Source organism: Pempheris klunzingeri, chromosome 7, assembly GCF_042242105.1.
Source record: "Pempheris klunzingeri isolate RE-2024b chromosome 7, fPemKlu1.hap1, whole genome shotgun sequence".
Taxonomy (NCBI): domain Eukaryota; kingdom Metazoa; phylum Chordata; class Actinopteri; order Acropomatiformes; family Pempheridae; genus Pempheris; species Pempheris klunzingeri.
The window spans coordinates 12,786,964-12,804,036 of NC_092018.1; the positions used below are offsets into that span (position 1 = coordinate 12,786,964).

Below are 17,073 nucleotides of genomic sequence, written 5' to 3' on the forward strand. Positions count from 1 at the left end.
CGGACTGATACAAACACACTGATGAGATTCAGGCGAGGTAGAGCTGTTTGAGTCCCCGCCGTGATCTGCTTCTCTGGTCCACGAGTCTGCGGAAACAAGTAGTGTGAGTACAGCAGCTGTTAGCATGTGTGTCTGTTCTTTTGGTTAGACGTGCAGTGTGGGGAAGAGGAGGTGATGCTGATGAGTATTGGTCACCCTCACTGGATCGATATCACACTCCACGGAAGCATCAACGTATGGGAAATTATTAGAGACTGAGACTAATAACAGTTTTAGAACAAATTTCAGCTAAATGTTTGCATGTCAACGTATTTACTGAAGAGCCCATTCCGACTGGGATTAAGTCAACTTTGATCTGAGCTTTTACAGATGTTGTTTCCTCATTCCCCCTTGACTGGTGACTCACTGTAAGAGGTGGAGGAAGGAGACTGGTTGCTTGCAGGTTTACTGGCATCAGGCATTTACTGACATCTACTTTTGTAATCATTAATGGCATGTAATGGATGCTTTCATCCACAAGAATCACCTTGCTATGTCAATAACTTATATTTGTTATTATATTTAACAATATAATTTTACTTATATTTAACTTATATTTGTTTGCATGGGTTGAAGTAAAATCTCTACACACTGGCTAACTGAGCAGCCCATGGAATTAAACTACACACCCTGTTACTATTTGCACAAAGATCTACCCATTATGCTGCAGATTACTTATTTACCATCTGTATTAATGCTTTATTTACAGGTTTCTCACAAATATCTAAATGGGGACTAACATACAAGCCTAAATTTGTAGGTATTTTCCAGGGGAAAAAAACTATATAATGGGATATGAATTATAGAAAAGGTGGAGAACAACCTACAAGGCTGAACACACATGAATGTGAAAATTTGTATACAATCCAGCACACAAGTCAACATATTTGGAGAATATAATTTCAGATAATAAATTGATAGTTAAGCGGATATTTACTGGGGTCTAAGTGGAGAAGGAATGTACAGATACCCTCTACACTCTAATATCTGTCTGAATTTTGTTTTTAAATGCCCTTTAATAGGTTCCAAGTAACATTTCCTTGCCAGATGCTTTCAAGAAAGTTAGTAGAAAATTGCAGATCCGTTAATTTAAGATGTTTGCTAATATTGTGCTACCACAAGAGCTTACTTGTTCCTGTTTCGTAATTGTTTCCATGTCAGTGCCACTCTTTTAAACTGTATGTTTTACTTTCAAACAGGAAGAGAAGAGACGTCAGATTCAGTTGGAGGGATGTCAGCCGTGAACAGATCTGCAGAGGATGATGTCTCCTTCTCGTCAAAGGTCATCAACATTGTGTTTATCATCCTGCTGCTGGACCTGCTGGGATTTACACTGATTCTACCTCTTCTGCCTTCAATTTTGGACCATTATGCACAAACAGAGGTTAGTTTTGCTGTTTTTTTTTGTTTAGTTTTTTTTTTTTTTTAAGAAATACCATCTACTGGTGCTTTCAATAGGAAATCCTATAGGTATTAAAATATATTAACTGGCTAGAATCAGTAAAATAACATCAAATAAATGGACGTCTCTGGTTAAATCAAGTTTTAAAAAACTCAGTAAAATTAGGATAAACTATTTGATTAAGTGTGTTATAAGAAGAGGTTTGGAACAATGGCAAGACAATTGTACATCAGTTTCAGCCGTGGAACCAGCGTTTAATGTGTCTGGCAGTAAAAACTGATTCGGTGTAGTAAAAAAGATTTTGAATGGGATGTAATGGGCAGAGGACATGCAGAGTTTGATGCACATTACCCATCACGTGTTGAACAAAGGGGGCTCTGTGTGAAGACTCTGTTCCATAAAAACCATAGCCGACTCATGAGTGATTATATTAGCAGTCATGCAGCCAGGTCTGTGTGTGAGTCTGCGTGCTGGCTCATGCTGAATAAACCTCTGTACTTGTGTTTGTATTGTCCCATTGTGACGATGTATTTTCTGTTTTTCCTCGTTGGACAGGATGTTGTGTACGAGTCTCTGCAGAGTGTCGTAGACTGGTTCAGGGAGTCCGTGGGGATTCCTATGGAGAAGAAATACAACAGCGTTCTGTTTGGAGGTATATTGGGTTGATTTCACATGAAAAGCTAATCAATTAAATGCAGAATTTGAATAATGCAAAGAAACCGCAGTCATTTGCGTGTTTCTTAATTTGTCTTTCAGGTCTGATTGGGTCGCTGTTTTCTCTGCTGCAGTTCCTGTCGTCGCCTGTAACCGGGGCTCTGTCAGACCACCATGGCAGACGACCCTTGCTCATTCTTACCACAGTGAGTGAAATGCCACATTACACCACTTTTGTACAATATAAAGATATAAGATCATCAGTGTAATAATATCATTAGGAGGAACCGTGCTGCCTTGCCGTCAGTGCTGATTAATTTGGGTCTAATTTCCCAGTTAGGCCTGATGTCCTCCTATGCAGTTTGGGCCGTTTCCCGAAGCTTTAGCATGTTCCTTTTGTTTCGAGTGATTGGGGGAGTTTGCAAGGGCAACGTCAGCCTCTGCACTGCCATCATGGCTGACCTGCCTTGCCCGAAAGCACGGAACCGAGGAATGGTAGGCACACACTTTTTTTGTGATAATGTTAATGTGATTGAATGCAGGCTCCATCTACTGCTAGAGGTTAATGTGTGGAAAAACAGGCTCTGCTGGCTTTGCTCAGATCACAGTGATATTTAGACCCTCACATTTCTCTGTTGTACATAAAGTTGCTGTTTAGCCAGTCAATGCTCCTTGAAAGTCACACCTGTTAAGACCTTCATGTAGATGTCTTAAATGTAAAAAAAAAAAGTCAAACCTTGTTATTATTATCACCAGGCTATGATCGGCATCGCCTTCTCCTTGGGCTTCACTGTTGGACCTCTGATAGGCGCCTACTTTTCCATCAGGTCCAGAACAGCAGGAAATGTCTTCTACCAAACTCCAGCCCTGCTCGCCTTGGCCTTCAGCATTGCTGATCTCATCTTCATTTGGCTCATGCTGCCGGAGACGCTGTCAAAGGATGTCAAGGTTGGCTATGGAAACATCGCCAACTGTCAAACTGAATCACACACAGTTTTATTTGCAGTATATTGTGCACTATGTTTTTCCAAAAACTGATTGTTTTACTGGCTTCAGTGACTTTCAGAATTAGTTGAACTGAGAAATGTCCCGTTTCCAGTCTTTTTGCTAAGCTTAGCTAACCAGCTGCTTGCTGTAGCCTCATATTCATCAGACAGGTATGAGAATGGTAATTTACATTAGTTTATCATTTTAGCAGCCAGGGGAGACACACAGCACACAGAAATAACATACACAAAACATAATTAAATATTTGTCCCTGAACGCACCATAATTCTATTTAATAGATAATTTTTCTTGTTTCATCCAAGGCTTCATCTTCAGGGTTCGGGGACTCCAGGGACCTTCTGAATCCATTGTCTTTGTTCCATTTTTCAGCCGTTACCAGGACAAAAGATCCCCCTTCAAAAGAAAGTGAGTAACACACATACTGGATTCCTCCATAAGGCAGAAATTCACACCCATTTGACCCATTTCTAAAGTGCGATTGAACTTTGGCAAATTCATAGAAGGTGAAAATGTCTTTACAGGAATGCAGACGCTTCAAGTGCTGGGCCTGGTTTATTTTTGCTACCTCTTCCTGTTCTCCGGTCTGGAGTTCACGTTGAGTTTTCTGACTCACCAACGCTTCCACTTTACAAGGTATGAACTCAAACCCTTATCAGTTATAGTAAACACGCCTGAACAGCAATGGTTTTTACGAGCATTTTTCTCTCTGTAGTATGCAGCAGGGAAAGATGTTCTTTTTCATTGGTGTCATCATGGCGTTGATCCAGGGGGGTTACGCTCGCAGAATCAAACCTGGGCACCATATCAAGGCTGTTCGTATGGTAGGAGTACACAAATAGTCACAAATGGCTGCTCAAAAAATGACTGAATGCTGCACAAACCATATGATGCGCCACTATCCTTCTCTAATTAACTGTGTTTCTTGTTTTTAGGCAATCATAGCATTAATCCCAGGGTTTATTCTCATCGGGTTCGCATGGAATATAACGATGCTTTATGTTGGCTTGGCGTTATACTCATTTGGTGAGCTCATTACACACTGTATGTCACATATTAAGATGAGTTAAAGCTGTTATTGTACCCAGGAATGTGCACAATTACTGAAAATAATGGAATGAAATGAGTCCCATAGAGTAAAACTGGTACATTTCATGACTTTTTGAAAACAAAATTAGTAAGAGTAAGAGTAAGAGAATAGATAGAATAAAAGGATAGATCTTTGCAATATATCTGTTTTAAAGAGAAGCCTCTCAGTCTGTGTTATTGTGCTACATGTCAAATCTCAGCAACTTTATCTAACAAATGTCAGGAATGTACAGGAAACCTCCCCCAAAAAACACTTTAACTGGACCTTGGGAAGAGCAACAGTTGTGTGTACAATAGGAAGATATTGCTGGATTCTGTACTTTAAGTGAAGGTCATAAATGTGTTAACTACTTTATGCTCCCATTTTTACACCCATAACACATCTCAAGAAATGTCCTGGTTAATTAAAGGTTAAATAAAAATAAAAACCAGTGCACCATCAATCACACATGTGAATTACATGTGAAGCATTAAACATATCTACTTCTAAAGGGTTTAGTTATTTATTTTTGTCTATTTCTGTCTTCACATTTCATGTCATTCTTTGTTATAGCGGCTGCAATAGTCGTGCCCTGCTTGTCCACGCTTGTTTCTGACCACGGTGAGCCTGGTATTTCAACTCTTATTCATGGAAACGCACAAACCAGCTATGTTTTCATACTATAATGCGCACGTCGTCTCTAACCATCTACTGTGGACATTTCCCCCAGGCTCGGCCAATCAGAAGGGCACGGTGATGGGGATTCTGCGTAGTTTGGGCGCTCTGGCCAGAGCTCTGGGACCAGTGGTGTCATCCTCCGGTGAGGAAGGCAGACGGCAGTGACTGCATTGAATCTTGCTAAAATCTGAACAGTTTATGAAGCACTAGCCAGCACACCAAGCCACTAACTTTGTAGAGAGAGGATGATTGGAATGCCTCAGTTGTAATACCTTATTCTGAACCTGAAGTAGCACAGACACTTGGCATGGTGACATGTGTACAGGACGATGTACTCTGTATATTAATGATTTTGATTAGTAAAAATCGCTTTTTGCATTGTATTAATTTTATCCGTTGTGTTTTCTCCACAGTTTACTGGGTAGCTGGAGCTCAGACCTGTTTTCTCCTCACTTCAGCCTCGTTTGTCATTCCTCTGGCTCTCCTCAGAGCAGCAGGGAGGATAAAGGAGGAGTGAGAGGCACCAACACTTGAAAGAGACATTTTGCTGTTTTTATAGTATCATTGAATGTTACGATGTTTACATCTGCCGGTATAACAAGCACTAACTTATCACTTTGACACAAACAAAAATGTATACTGATGTATACTTGCTGCGCTGTTCACCAACGACCATCAAATGAAAGAAAATAATGCAAGGAGACAATGCACATGCCAAAACAAGAGCGCCATTATTGTACAAATGAGAAATGAGGGGACATAATGCCTTTTAACGTGCGCATGTAGACCTGTACATATTGTTAGATGTGTGGGTTACAAATACCATTTATACTTGTGGAACGTTATAATTTTATAATGCAGTATTTTTTTCAATCACTCAGATTTTGTATTTTACAAAATAGCTTTTTATTTTAGCTGACTTTAAAAATGATTTTCTATTTTCTTGTAAGTTAAAAAAAAAATAAAAGAAGAAGTCAGCATCTGTCTCTGGAAATGAATTATTATCTTAAAGATTGTAGAAAAATGTTTTTAATAAAAAATCAAATACTGTACTATGATACAACTTTGAGGTATTTGTACTTTTATCTTTACTTTGTGATACTTTTACTCCATAATTTTAACTCTGCAGTATATATCTGACTATTAAAGGTTTATTTGCATGTGATCTAAATATAAAATCAGGTGCATTTTCAGATTATTCTACCAACAGCATATACATTTGTAAAAATGTGCTCTACAACCAGCTGCAGCATTTAAATACTGCTTGCATGTTATCAATAATCCAAATGTAAAGCAAAACATACTTTTACTTTGACATTTTGAAAATTATTTGCTAATAACACTTTGTTTTACTTTAACTTTAAAGAAATACGAAAGAGGATTGGTATAAATTTGAAAAATGTGTTTTAGTTTTGACATTATTGTCAGATTTCTGAGTTTAACATGAGATTTCTGGCATTTTGTACAATTCTGACCCTAATCCTCTTCCGTATTTAGAGTGTAATGAATATAACACCGTATTTAAATAATAATGGGTGGATTTATTCAGAAATATCCACCAAGGGTGAACAAATAAAACTATAATACAGGACAAAAAGCGTTATAACCACCATGCAGGTAATAATGTGGGGTTGCTCCTCAATGATGCAAATTCATTACCGCAAGTCAAACCTGAGTCTGAAGATCTGCGGCCTCAGACAACATTACTGACCAAAAACAAACCATTTTTCTAAAATGTTTTTTGCAGTTCTTGTAGGGTTGATTTGTTGCGCTGTAAACCAGAAGATGCCGCTGTTAGCCCTCTTCACTGTAAACATCAGCTGTTTCAGTCAGGCACAGCTAGCTAGCTAGCTAACTAGCTGCTACTGCCAATGCTATCAAACAGGTTGCCTAGCCTGGAAAGCTGACACACTATTGCGATACATAAATGTAGCACCGCTGTATCAGGGAGTTTGACAACACATGGAAGACCGAGTGACCATGTGGAGATGTGACTACATATAGGAAACACCTGAAGATGGACAAGGTAATTCAAGAAAAATAATTAATAGTTGTTTCTATTTTTTTTTTTAGCTAGCTAGCAAGTTAGCCGGTGACGCTAACGTAACTTAGGCTGATGCATGTAGCTGAACTGAAGCTAACTTTTAGCAAACTTTAGCGGTTGTAAACGCGTAGATGATACTCTTGAATTGCCATCTGTTTTGACCACACCAATAAGCTGTTGTTCACGATGTTTTGTATCACACTAAGTTGCCTAAAAGTTACGGCTATGTAATGTAACACTAGCTAGATGTTCATTACAGCTAACAGTTAAATAACTTCGTGGTTAGCTGTATTGGAATCACAAATAAAGTTTAGCACACTTCGTCTGAGATAAGTGTGAGTTAAAAACGTGGTGTAAGTGATCAGATAGTGTTGAACTAACTGTGGCAGTATAAGGCTTCACTTGAAGTGCAACCAGTAACGTGATTGTCAAAGGTCGTATTTCAGCAGACTGGTGATGGTCACAGGTAATCTTTACTCTCCTGTCATCTCTTAGTGTTTTGACCAGAAACAGCAGAGGAGACTGAGGAAGGAGCCTTCAGATGAAGCCTCATCACCACCTCTGATGTTACCGAATCCTTATGCGTCCCACCAGAATTTGAGAGGGTGAGAGGATGATGTTTACCTTCATCAAAGTAACCAGTCACCTAATTCACTAAATGGCCCGATGTCAGGTCCCTAATTTGTGCAAATTTCTGGATTTTGGTAAGGAACCGGTCAGGTGTGAGCTCAAAGCTGAATCCATCAAATACAAATGGAGTGCCTGCAGGAAAAGGAGGAAATGTGTCACGGAGTCATGGCTACAGCAGCAGCGGCCGCGTTAGAGACACCTGTGATGATTTCCTGCAGAGAGACAGGTCCGTATGGGATCCACAAGCAAAGGTTGGTGTCACTTTGAGTAAAAGAAATGATAGAGTAAGCAAGTGTTCTTGCTAAAGCTTATTTCAGTGATATTTTAATCAATCTCACAGACATCGAAAAGCAGCAAAGACTCTTCTACTCAAGGCAGATTTATGGGAAAGAGTTCACTGGATGCACAGAAAAAAGGTAGTTATCGCACAAAGCATTATTAGTTGTTCTCCTGAATGATTCCTTGCTCCTCAGCTCATTCGTCCCATCATTTTCATGAACATAATGCACTTATTTCCCTCAATTATCTTTAATCACTGTTTGCTTGTAATTGGACAACAGGTTTTAGAGGTGCCAGGTCTGCCCCAAACTCTGCAGGCATGTCAAAACCAGCACAGGCAGACTTGGTCCCGTTTGAGGTGAAGATGAATGATTTCCCAGAGTTGGCTGGAGATTCGTTTGGCAAAGCAGGCCCTCCTCTTGTTCAGAGAGAGTGCTGGGGTCCAACTCCTCAAATGCAAGCATCCGCATCTGCCTGGAAGGTGAGCTCACTGAAATATCATATGTGATATTGCACAGTTTTAATGAGTTGTGCTCATGAATTTGGTGCTGATTTTGGTGATTTTCTGTGGATTAGTCCGGCATGAGAGGATCCCCTAACCCTCATGACCCGCAGCAAATCCCCACTAAGCCAGATTCCTCTGCTGTTTCACCAGGTAGGTGAAAGACTCTACAGTGACTATAAAGCAGTGTCAATATTTCAGCTATTGATCATCTGACTTAATTATTTATTCATTTTGTGAACAGCTCAGCCAGTTGTGACTTCCTGGGCTAATGTCGCCTCTCAGCCTCCAAAGAAACTTGTCCCTAAGGAGAAGACAATCAGCAGCAATCCCATGCAGGTTGGGTGACATGATTTGTTTAGACTCTCAGCACAGCAGCTTCACTTTTATAGGATAGGCTGAAAAGTCTGGGCATTAGAAGGTATTAAAAAGTCTTACATTTCACTCATACGTCATACCGATACTGTCGGGAGACATTATGAATCTATAGATGCAATAGTGAGACTGTTGCAACAGAGGATTGTGTGCGCAGGAGGCTGTTTCACTGAACACCATCAGACTTTTAGGAAACACTGTCACTACTTCTAGCTACAACTACTAGGAAGGTCACTGACCCATAATCATTAAGTGTCAATTTCAGCAAAAACTTAAATTAATTTATTGTTATTTAAATGGTTAATCTGTCCATCCAGTTTCTGCCACTTATCTGGGCACAGGGCTTTTTAATTTCTTAATTATATTACTAGGAATTATTGTTATTATATTGTTATTGTTATATTGTATATATTGTTATATACAGCTGGGGAACATTGACAGGAATATAATATAAATGTGAAAAGATTGATATACTTTAAATAATTTTAGGCCTCATTTTCTCTACTGGTTTTTCCCACATTCTTTGACTGGTGTGACTGTTAAAAGTTTTAAATTGCATTCTATGTGGAGTTAAAAAGATCATAAGTCTTGAATCTAACTTGGTCAATACGGCAGAAACCCTGTTTTAAACTGGACCACCATTACACTTAACGTCTCCTCAGACAAAGGAAATTGCTGCACAGCAGGAAGAGGGAGCCCCAGGGAAGAAAAAACGTAAGAAAAAGAAGAAGAAGTCAAGAGGTGGTGGTGAAGATGCAGAAGATGAGTCAGAAGGGCCTGCAATTTATCAGGAGCCTCCAAAATTTGAGGTAAATAGAAATTATTTTTTAAATTTATTTATGTATTTCAAAAGAAGATGCATTAATACCCATTTTGTAAATAAATGTAAAATTTAGAATTTTAAAGTGTTGAACGTAGGAGGATTTCGATTGTGTTTTTGTCTCATTAGGACGAAGAGGAGTTTCCAGACTTGACTCTTGCTTTGAGTGGGATTGATAGATTGATTACAAGCAGCAATGCAGCAAAACTATGCAATGAGGTAAATCATTATCCGTAATTTCTATTTCTAATTATAATCTGTCTTTAGGATATGTTAAAATGCATTTACAAGGGTGGAAAATACACATTTCATGTGCGTTGTGTAAAAGTATGTAACTAGTGTTTTTTCTATTATTATTATTTTCCAAGGAAAACCAAAGAGAAGGTGTTCAGCATCAGCCTGCTGATCAAGCCAAGGACAAATCACCTGCCGTAAAATCTCAGCCCTCAGAGACAGCTAAGAAAGGACAGGTTTGTATTTTTCTCAAATAGATTGCCCTTTGACATTATAGATTGAGCCTGGTTTTGTACCCCTGTGTGCTTGGTCTCCTTATTCCTAGAAAGCTGAAAAGGTGTCAGGGAAGAAGAGCAAAGTTCCTGTTCAGCTGGATATCGGAAACATGTTGGCCGCCCTGGAAAAGAAGCAACAATCTCAAAAAACCAAGCAGGACGCCAAACCAGTCGTTCTCTCAGGTGGGTTATGGACAGCAGCCTGCCTTCAATGGGTCTCTGTCTTTTTCTTTAATAAAAAATATTCAAAAATAATATTTTTATTTCAAAATGGTGCATTGTATTAAAACATAGCCCAGAATAAATAAGTCTCTTAAAATTCTTTGTAGTTGGCGGGGGACTGCCTGTTGTTCAGAAGCAAACATTAGTCCCGAAGAAGCTGCCTTGGCAGCAGGATAAAATTGCACACAATCCCTTGGACTCCACCAGCCCTTTGGTGAAGAAAGGCAAGCAGAGAGAGGTGCCCAAAGCAAAGAAACCCACCGCTCTCAAGAAGGCAAGCCCACGCATTTACTCTTTAGCAACTACAGATGCACTACACCTCATAAGTATGAATTTCAGCAGTACAGCCTTGTTAGTTTATTCTTGTCTGATCAACAGGTCATTTTGAAAGAGAGGGAGGAGAGGAAACAAAGACGTTTGCTGGAGGAGAGAGGGCTGCTGCCTGAAAATGAGCTCAAACCTGCTGATAATGTTCAAGAGGAGCAGTGTGACACAGATGCCACAGGTCAGAGCAAGCATGTGAAACAATAGAGTTTATTTGAGTCCTTTTAAGTAGATTATAAACAAAACTTGATCTGTATTTTGTGCTCTGAACCATCAGATGGGGTTGGGAGTCCTACAGAGGAACCTGAGTCAGAGTTAAATGACACAAACCAGATGGTGAAAGAGGGGGATGAAGAGACTGACAAGGATGAAACTATAGAGCAACAAAACCCCATCTCACCTGTGCCCTGTCCAGTCAGTCGACCTAAAATCCACAGCAGAAAGTTCAGAGAGTAAGACTATAACAGCATCATGCTTCTCTGAATACCAAGTCGCAAGTGAAAATCTTTGTTGGCTTTCTGCACCTGTGAATGTGTGGCTGAGAAATAAGAAAATATAAAATTTCACAGAATTTAAATACATTTTTCTCATGTTTTCCTTCATTTTAAATGTATATCGTTGTATATGTCAGCTATTGCAGCCAGATGCTGAGCAAAGAAGTGGATGAGTGTGTGACGGCTCTGCTAAAGGAGCTGGTTCGTTTCCAGGACCGCCTGTACCAGAAGGATCCCATGAAGGCCCGCATGAAGAGACGCATCGTGATGGGGCTGCGAGAGGTCCTGAAGCACCTCAAACTCAGGAAGGTCAAGTGTGTCGTCATCTCACCCAACTGTGAGCGCATCCAGTCCAAAGGTACTGCGTCCAGTTGAGTGACACTACATCTACATTAAATGATAACTCCAGTACAAGCTGGGCCCTAGTTTTCTTTTCACATTTTGGAGCAGCAGGTTTACATAACTAATATGTTTTGCAAGGTAAAATTACTGTTTTTGTCAATGAAGTCTGGTGGCTTTGGACCAAGCAACGACCAAGCTGTTTCTGGTTAAAAATCTTATTGGTCTGTCTCTGTAGAAACCCTCTCTGTAATGTTGTCAGACACTCTGAATAATAATCTGAGCGTGTCCGTGGCAAAAATAAACACTTTTAGTCGATGTACTTTTACTGGCACATTTGCCCCACAGGATTACAATACAGCCATTATAATACTGCTGGACTAGTACCAAAACTTTTTATACCATTTCAAGTCCAAAATACGTAAAAAGTTATTATTCAAGCCAGCTAAATCTGAACACTAAGGCTGCAATTAAGGATTGTTTTCATTATTGATTAAGCTGCTGATTATTTCTCCAATAACTCCATTAATTAAACCTGCTTAAAACTGACACTGACATCAACGGAAAAATATCTCCTCTTGCAGGAGGCTTGGATGAGGCTCTTTACACCATCATCGACACCTGTCGTGAGCAGGGGGTGCCGTTCGTGTTTGCCCTGTCCAGGAAGGCTTTGGGTCGTTGCGTCAACAAGGCTGTGCCTGTCAGCCTGGTGGGCATCTTCAACTACGATGGTGCACAGGTCAGGTTTATGTTGAGCAGCATTTCATACTGACAAGACAAGTGTTTTTGAAATTTAATGTAATTACATTGAGATTTTTGACCATTGTAGTAGCTGAAAATGTTGTCTTTCTTACCCACAGGACTTCTATCATAAGATGATTGAGTTGTCGTCTGAGGCCAGGAGAGCCTACGAGGTGATGGTGATGAGTCTGGAGCAGACCGGCCAGGCGGAGGCAGAGGAGGAAGGGAACACTGAGGAAGAGCTGCAGGTCAGCAGCCTGGCTGAGGACGCTGAGACCACACAGCCTGAGGAACCAGAATACAGTAAGTTACTGTCCTGACACAATATTTGTGATACATGCCCTTTATTTGAACCAAATGAAAGCTGTGACAATTAAATCCACACTAGGGAGATGCAGTTCAATATGAAAAGAGTTAGAGAATACAGTGAGAGATTTCCAAAAAAAAATCAAATAATTATGATTTTTTTGTTTCTTCTTTCAGTAAAAGTTTGGAAGAAAATGTTGGAGAAGGAGTGCAACCACAAATGTCTGAACTTTGAGGAGCAGCTGAGCTCCATGCGCTTGGACAGTGAATGTACAGAAAACACTGGAGATGAGAAGAGTTGACAGTGGCAAAGCCCTCTGTGCCTAAAAAAAATAAATAGATAAAAATAACCCACTCATGCTGATCACCAGCCTAGAAGAAAATAGGATGGACTTAATCATCCCACATGCAGACAAAGAGCAATGGAAGTTGTTCTGCTGCTGTGGTTCTGGGGATTTTGTCTGGAAATTATAATCATGTTGCTAATATTTCCAATACCGTATGAATTCCATTATCTTACTTTGAGAGGCTAAAGTCATATTTTTGTGTTTGAATTCAATATGTAGTAATTGGGCAAGGCTGTGTATTTCAAGTGTGTGTGTGTGCGTGCATGCGTGCGTGCGTGCGTGTGTGTGCGTGTGTGCGCAAACTGGAGTGATTAACCACTGACTAGGACCAAACCAGTCATGTGAAGAGATCCCACAATATGAATTTTCCAATATGTTTGTCTGTGACATGGCTGGAGGGTGTGCAGGATGGAATGTGTGCAGGACATCAGCCAGTACTAAGAAATTATCATTGATGAATTGATTCAGGGTTTTGGACTTGGAGCCATTTTGGTGAAGTTGCTTTTTCTCTCATGAATTAGGTTCAAAGTATTTTCTGGCATTTTTGTCTTTAATTTGACAGAACCATTAGAGAGCTGACAGGAAATGAAGGGAGGCAGCATGAATGGTTCCCAGCTGAATTTAAACTTTGGGCATTGAAGTTATGTGGTCAATGTCTTGTATGGGCTCAAAGAAGGGCCAAAAAGATTTTAATCTTGGGATTTGATGACCCTTTGTAAAATTTCAATTTGTAAACGTAGAAAAGATTTGTGGTCGTCAAAAAACTCAGCAGTCGAAGTTCCCTCTCGGTACATGACACAGATCGCCCCTCAGGCCCACAGATTTGTATTTGTGACTTCAGTGTTACACACAGTGTAGGAACTTTGAGCGCTGGGTTTTCTGCTTTAAATGTGCTCTCAGGTGTTCGCTAAAGCCCTTATTTTTTTCTCTGTGTAACCTTACTATCGATTGACATTCACAGACTGTTTTTCATAGGTTTACAAAGGGTGACACACGACCACAGAGTTTTTGAATTATAGTAATATATAACTATAATAATAATATAATTTCACAAGTTCAGAACCTTTTTGAACCATATTTGAGCCCATGGTCTTGAAATCCGAGGCCACCAGGAAACAACTTGTGTCAGTTTAGTATTAAGAATTAAGGAATGTGTTTTGATTTGCATACAAAATATTTTTTACCTGACAAGCCAGAACTTTGTGTTCTTTTTATCTGGATTGCACTACATAGCAGAGACTGGTTTCTTATTTGCCTGAGGCTGCCACAGTACTACAGAATGTGTGTATGTAGTACTGCCTGTGATTGGGTGTAAATGGTAACAATTGATTTTCTTGTAACAGGAAAAACGGAAGAAATGTTACGTCCTGTTAACTTGACTTGGTTAATAAGTTGTTTAGTGAGATTTCTTTTGGCCCACATTGTGAGGAAAAAAACTGTAAAATATCATAATGATAAAATGGGACTAATTATAGTAATTTAAGTGCTGACAGTAATTAATTTAAGGTGACAGTCACATGAAAGATGCATTAATGATAAGTACAATTTGAAATGGACAAAAATAACAGCCAGAATTAAAATTTTTGAGAACTGAGAACTCGTGAGGGGGACAGGACCAGTGATTATGACCTGTGAAGGCTTAAAAAATTGCTGTTATATCTTTTTGAAGTAGAAATTACCTGTAGAAAAAGGTGAATCTTATTGTTATGGCAATTGGTGTTATGTGAATGGGTTGATGGAAGGTAAACCTGATATGCTGAAGTTTTGCTGATTTATGCCTTGCTGCAGTTCTACATGGAGGAGGAGGAGGAAACTTATTAGGAAGTTGATGATACAGAAATAGGATGTTTTCGTGGGCGACATTTTGACATGTTGCAACAGGAAAAGCACAGGTGTGACAAATTGTGTTAATTATGGCTGCTTTCCATGTAGTCATGTGAGTCTCACGGGCCCGGACACTAGGATGATTTAATGGAACGGAGCCATCATTAATGTTGTTTTAACACGTATGCTTTTCCTGCTGTGACAAATCAAAACATCTGCTCTGGAAAAAGGTCTGTACACAGTTTTAAGTTTTATATGAATTCTACAAAAAGACATTGACATTTTGGGAAGAATGCTCATTTGCTAAGCTTAGTTTAGCTTAGCTTAGCTTAGCTTAGCATAAAGACTGGAACCAGGGAGAAAATGGCGACCCTGGCTCTACCCAAAGGTAACATCCACCAGCACCTGTAAAGCTCATAAGCTAACACATCATATCTCATTTGCTTAATCAGTGTGAAAACTGGCATTCAGCTGAGACTCCAGTAAGTTTCTTTTTGCAGCTAAGAATTTGTCTGGCACATAACTCCCTATAGAATGGCAAATTGCTGTTTTAACTGTTCAGTTTTGAAAGGCATTAAACAAAAAAGATATAAAGTGATAAATAGCATATTTAGGTGGATTTTATTCCTTCCAGACAGTCAGGCTTACTGTTTCTCCCTGTTTCCTGCTTTTGTGCTAAGTTAAGCTAACCAGCGACTGACTTTCACTCAGCTAATTATCCACCAGAAACAAAATGTGCATTTTCCCAAAACATCAAACTAGTCCTTTAAATGCTCTCCTGTAAATCCTGTGGTAGTAGGAGACCAAACTGTGAAACAATAGGAATTAAAAAGTCATTAAGTAAGGCTTTATGTTGTTGTAAAGATATATTTTCTGATTCAGCTCTTTTTTAAATTCTTCAATCTAAACTCTGCAAGATGAACTGCAGACAAACTTCCTTGGAGAATGGAGTTACAATGAATACATTATTTTTGTAATACATTAATAGTCATGTTTCAGTTGCCGCATGTTCAATAGGAAATTAAAATCAGCAGAGTCAAAGTTGATGTTAAATCATTGAATGATCTGAATAAAGAATCTTGGAAAGTGAAAGTCATATCTGAAAAGTTCAGTTTACCCAAACATTTTGTTAATTTGGCTAAAAGAAAAGAAGAAACATCTTCCACGTGATAACCTTTGGAAAAGAAAGTCAAGTTTACTCCTCAAGCTTCTGTCTTTCATTTAATGCAGCAAAAATAACCCTGGGTTTAAAATGCACTATGGAAAGTACCGTTCAAGACCAGACACGGTGTTTAAAATGTACTACAATCATTTTAAAATGCTCTGTCTGATATCTGTTTCTATGAAACAAAACCAAAATACTAAATTGTTAGATGTCAGCTGTGTTAAAACATTTAAATTCTTTTACAACTACTCGACTAGATATAAAAATATAATTTATTTTTAAATTCCCTGTATAATGTGATTTAAATGTCCTCTACATGTGAAATGTGAACAACATGATGTCCTGTCTCAAAGTAAGACTGGAATATGATTTGTGATTTTAAATGATATTTCAAAAGGGATATATGTAACATTTTGGATTGAAACTCAGTACGTTAAATGATTTATAGGAACACGCATTTGCATTTATAAGTAAATAGGATCTTGCAAAATACATAGACTGTTTAGTTGAGTAGACTACTAACGTGTTTATATGCAGTCTGTCTATTTTTTAACTATTAAGTATGGTCATAGTCACTTTTTGCTTATATTAGAGTGGCCACCCTCATTTGGTGTTTGACTGCATGAATATTTTCTGTTGCAATGAGTGTGTTGGCTCTGAAAGAAGCTTTCTTGTGTACACATCCCAGATCAACAAGAATGACCAGAATTTACCTTAATGATTTACCTTAAAAACAACAGACTGCAAAATCATTATGTAACCAAATCATCACATCTTCTCCTTAAAGGGATAGTTTGGAGTTTTTGTGGGATTGTATGCATGTACTTTTCCATAGTAAGAGCATTACTTACAGTACATAGCATTCAGCACAACCCCAGTTTGAGGGAGCACACAGGATCAAATGCTAAGCGATGTGCTGCTGTAGATGGGGGCTGCATAAAATCAGCATCAGTTTAAGTGTACACTATATTTAGAGTATTTTAACTGCTTTACATTTCTATCAAACAGCTCTTACCAGTTGTAGTAATAGTAACTAATGCAGTTCTTCCCTTAGCTCGCTTCAAAGCCACCAGTCTCCATTGACAAAAACAGCAATTTTACCTCACAGAACACAGGAGTTGCTGGTCTACAGCTGCCTCAATCAGTGTTTGTAACTGATTGAGGAAGCTGTACACTAGTAACTCCTGTGTTCTGCGAGGTGAAATTACTGTCTGGTGGCTGTAATGTAAAGTGGTGAAAATACTCTAAATGTAGCGTATGCTTAAAATGATGTACCTCCTAGAAACCCACTTTGAAATTTGAACA

At 39.0% G+C, this 17,073-nt stretch overlaps 2 protein-coding genes across 2 annotated transcripts; both read left to right on the plus strand.

The window, feature by feature from the left end:
* Positions 1–11: 11 nt before the first annotated feature.
* Positions 12–5,862, plus strand: mfsd10 (major facilitator superfamily domain containing 10). The gene is made up of 13 exons (XM_070833338.1): positions 12–103; positions 1,239–1,423; positions 1,997–2,093; positions 2,198–2,301; positions 2,432–2,590; positions 2,852–3,043; positions 3,406–3,508; positions 3,625–3,736; positions 3,816–3,924; positions 4,036–4,126; positions 4,743–4,790; positions 4,900–4,989; positions 5,261–5,862. Exons 2-13 carry the CDS (start codon positions 1,271–1,273, stop codon positions 5,362–5,364), a joined length of 1,362 nt encoding a protein of 453 aa, XP_070689439.1. The 5' UTR covers positions 12–103; positions 1,239–1,270; the 3' UTR covers positions 5,365–5,862.
* Positions 5,863–6,745: 883 nt separating this feature from the next.
* Positions 6,746–15,643, plus strand: secisbp2 (SECIS binding protein 2). The gene is made up of 18 exons (XM_070834237.1): positions 6,746–6,873; positions 7,387–7,496; positions 7,601–7,772; positions 7,862–7,937; positions 8,082–8,281; positions 8,377–8,455; positions 8,547–8,641; positions 9,340–9,486; positions 9,627–9,716; positions 9,866–9,967; positions 10,057–10,189; positions 10,336–10,502; positions 10,607–10,733; positions 10,830–11,004; positions 11,184–11,404; positions 11,970–12,124; positions 12,246–12,429; positions 12,610–15,643. Exons 1-18 carry the CDS (start codon positions 6,865–6,867, stop codon positions 12,732–12,734), a joined length of 2,367 nt encoding a protein of 788 aa, XP_070690338.1. The 5' UTR covers positions 6,746–6,864; the 3' UTR covers positions 12,735–15,643.
* Positions 15,644–17,073: the final 1,430 nt, after the last annotated feature.

Bases quoted from the DNA above. Each gene is read 5' to 3' on its own strand.
- mfsd10 (XM_070833338.1), top strand. From the start codon at position 1,271: ATGTCAGCCGTGAACAGATCTGCAGAGGATGATGTCTCCTTCTCGTCA. The intron at 3,737-3,815 runs GTATGAACTCAA...TTCTCTCTGTAG, and splicing joins CAACGCTTCCACTTTACAAG to TATGCAGCAGGGAAAGATGT. The intron at 3,925-4,035 runs GTAGGAGTACAC...TCTTGTTTTTAG, and splicing joins ATATCAAGGCTGTTCGTATG to GCAATCATAGCATTAATCCC.
- secisbp2 (XM_070834237.1), top strand. The intron at 10,503-10,606 runs GCAAGCCCACGC...TCTGATCAACAG, and splicing joins AACCCACCGCTCTCAAGAAG to GTCATTTTGAAAGAGAGGGA. The intron at 11,405-11,969 runs GTACTGCGTCCA...CTCCTCTTGCAG, and splicing joins TGAGCGCATCCAGTCCAAAG to GAGGCTTGGATGAGGCTCTT.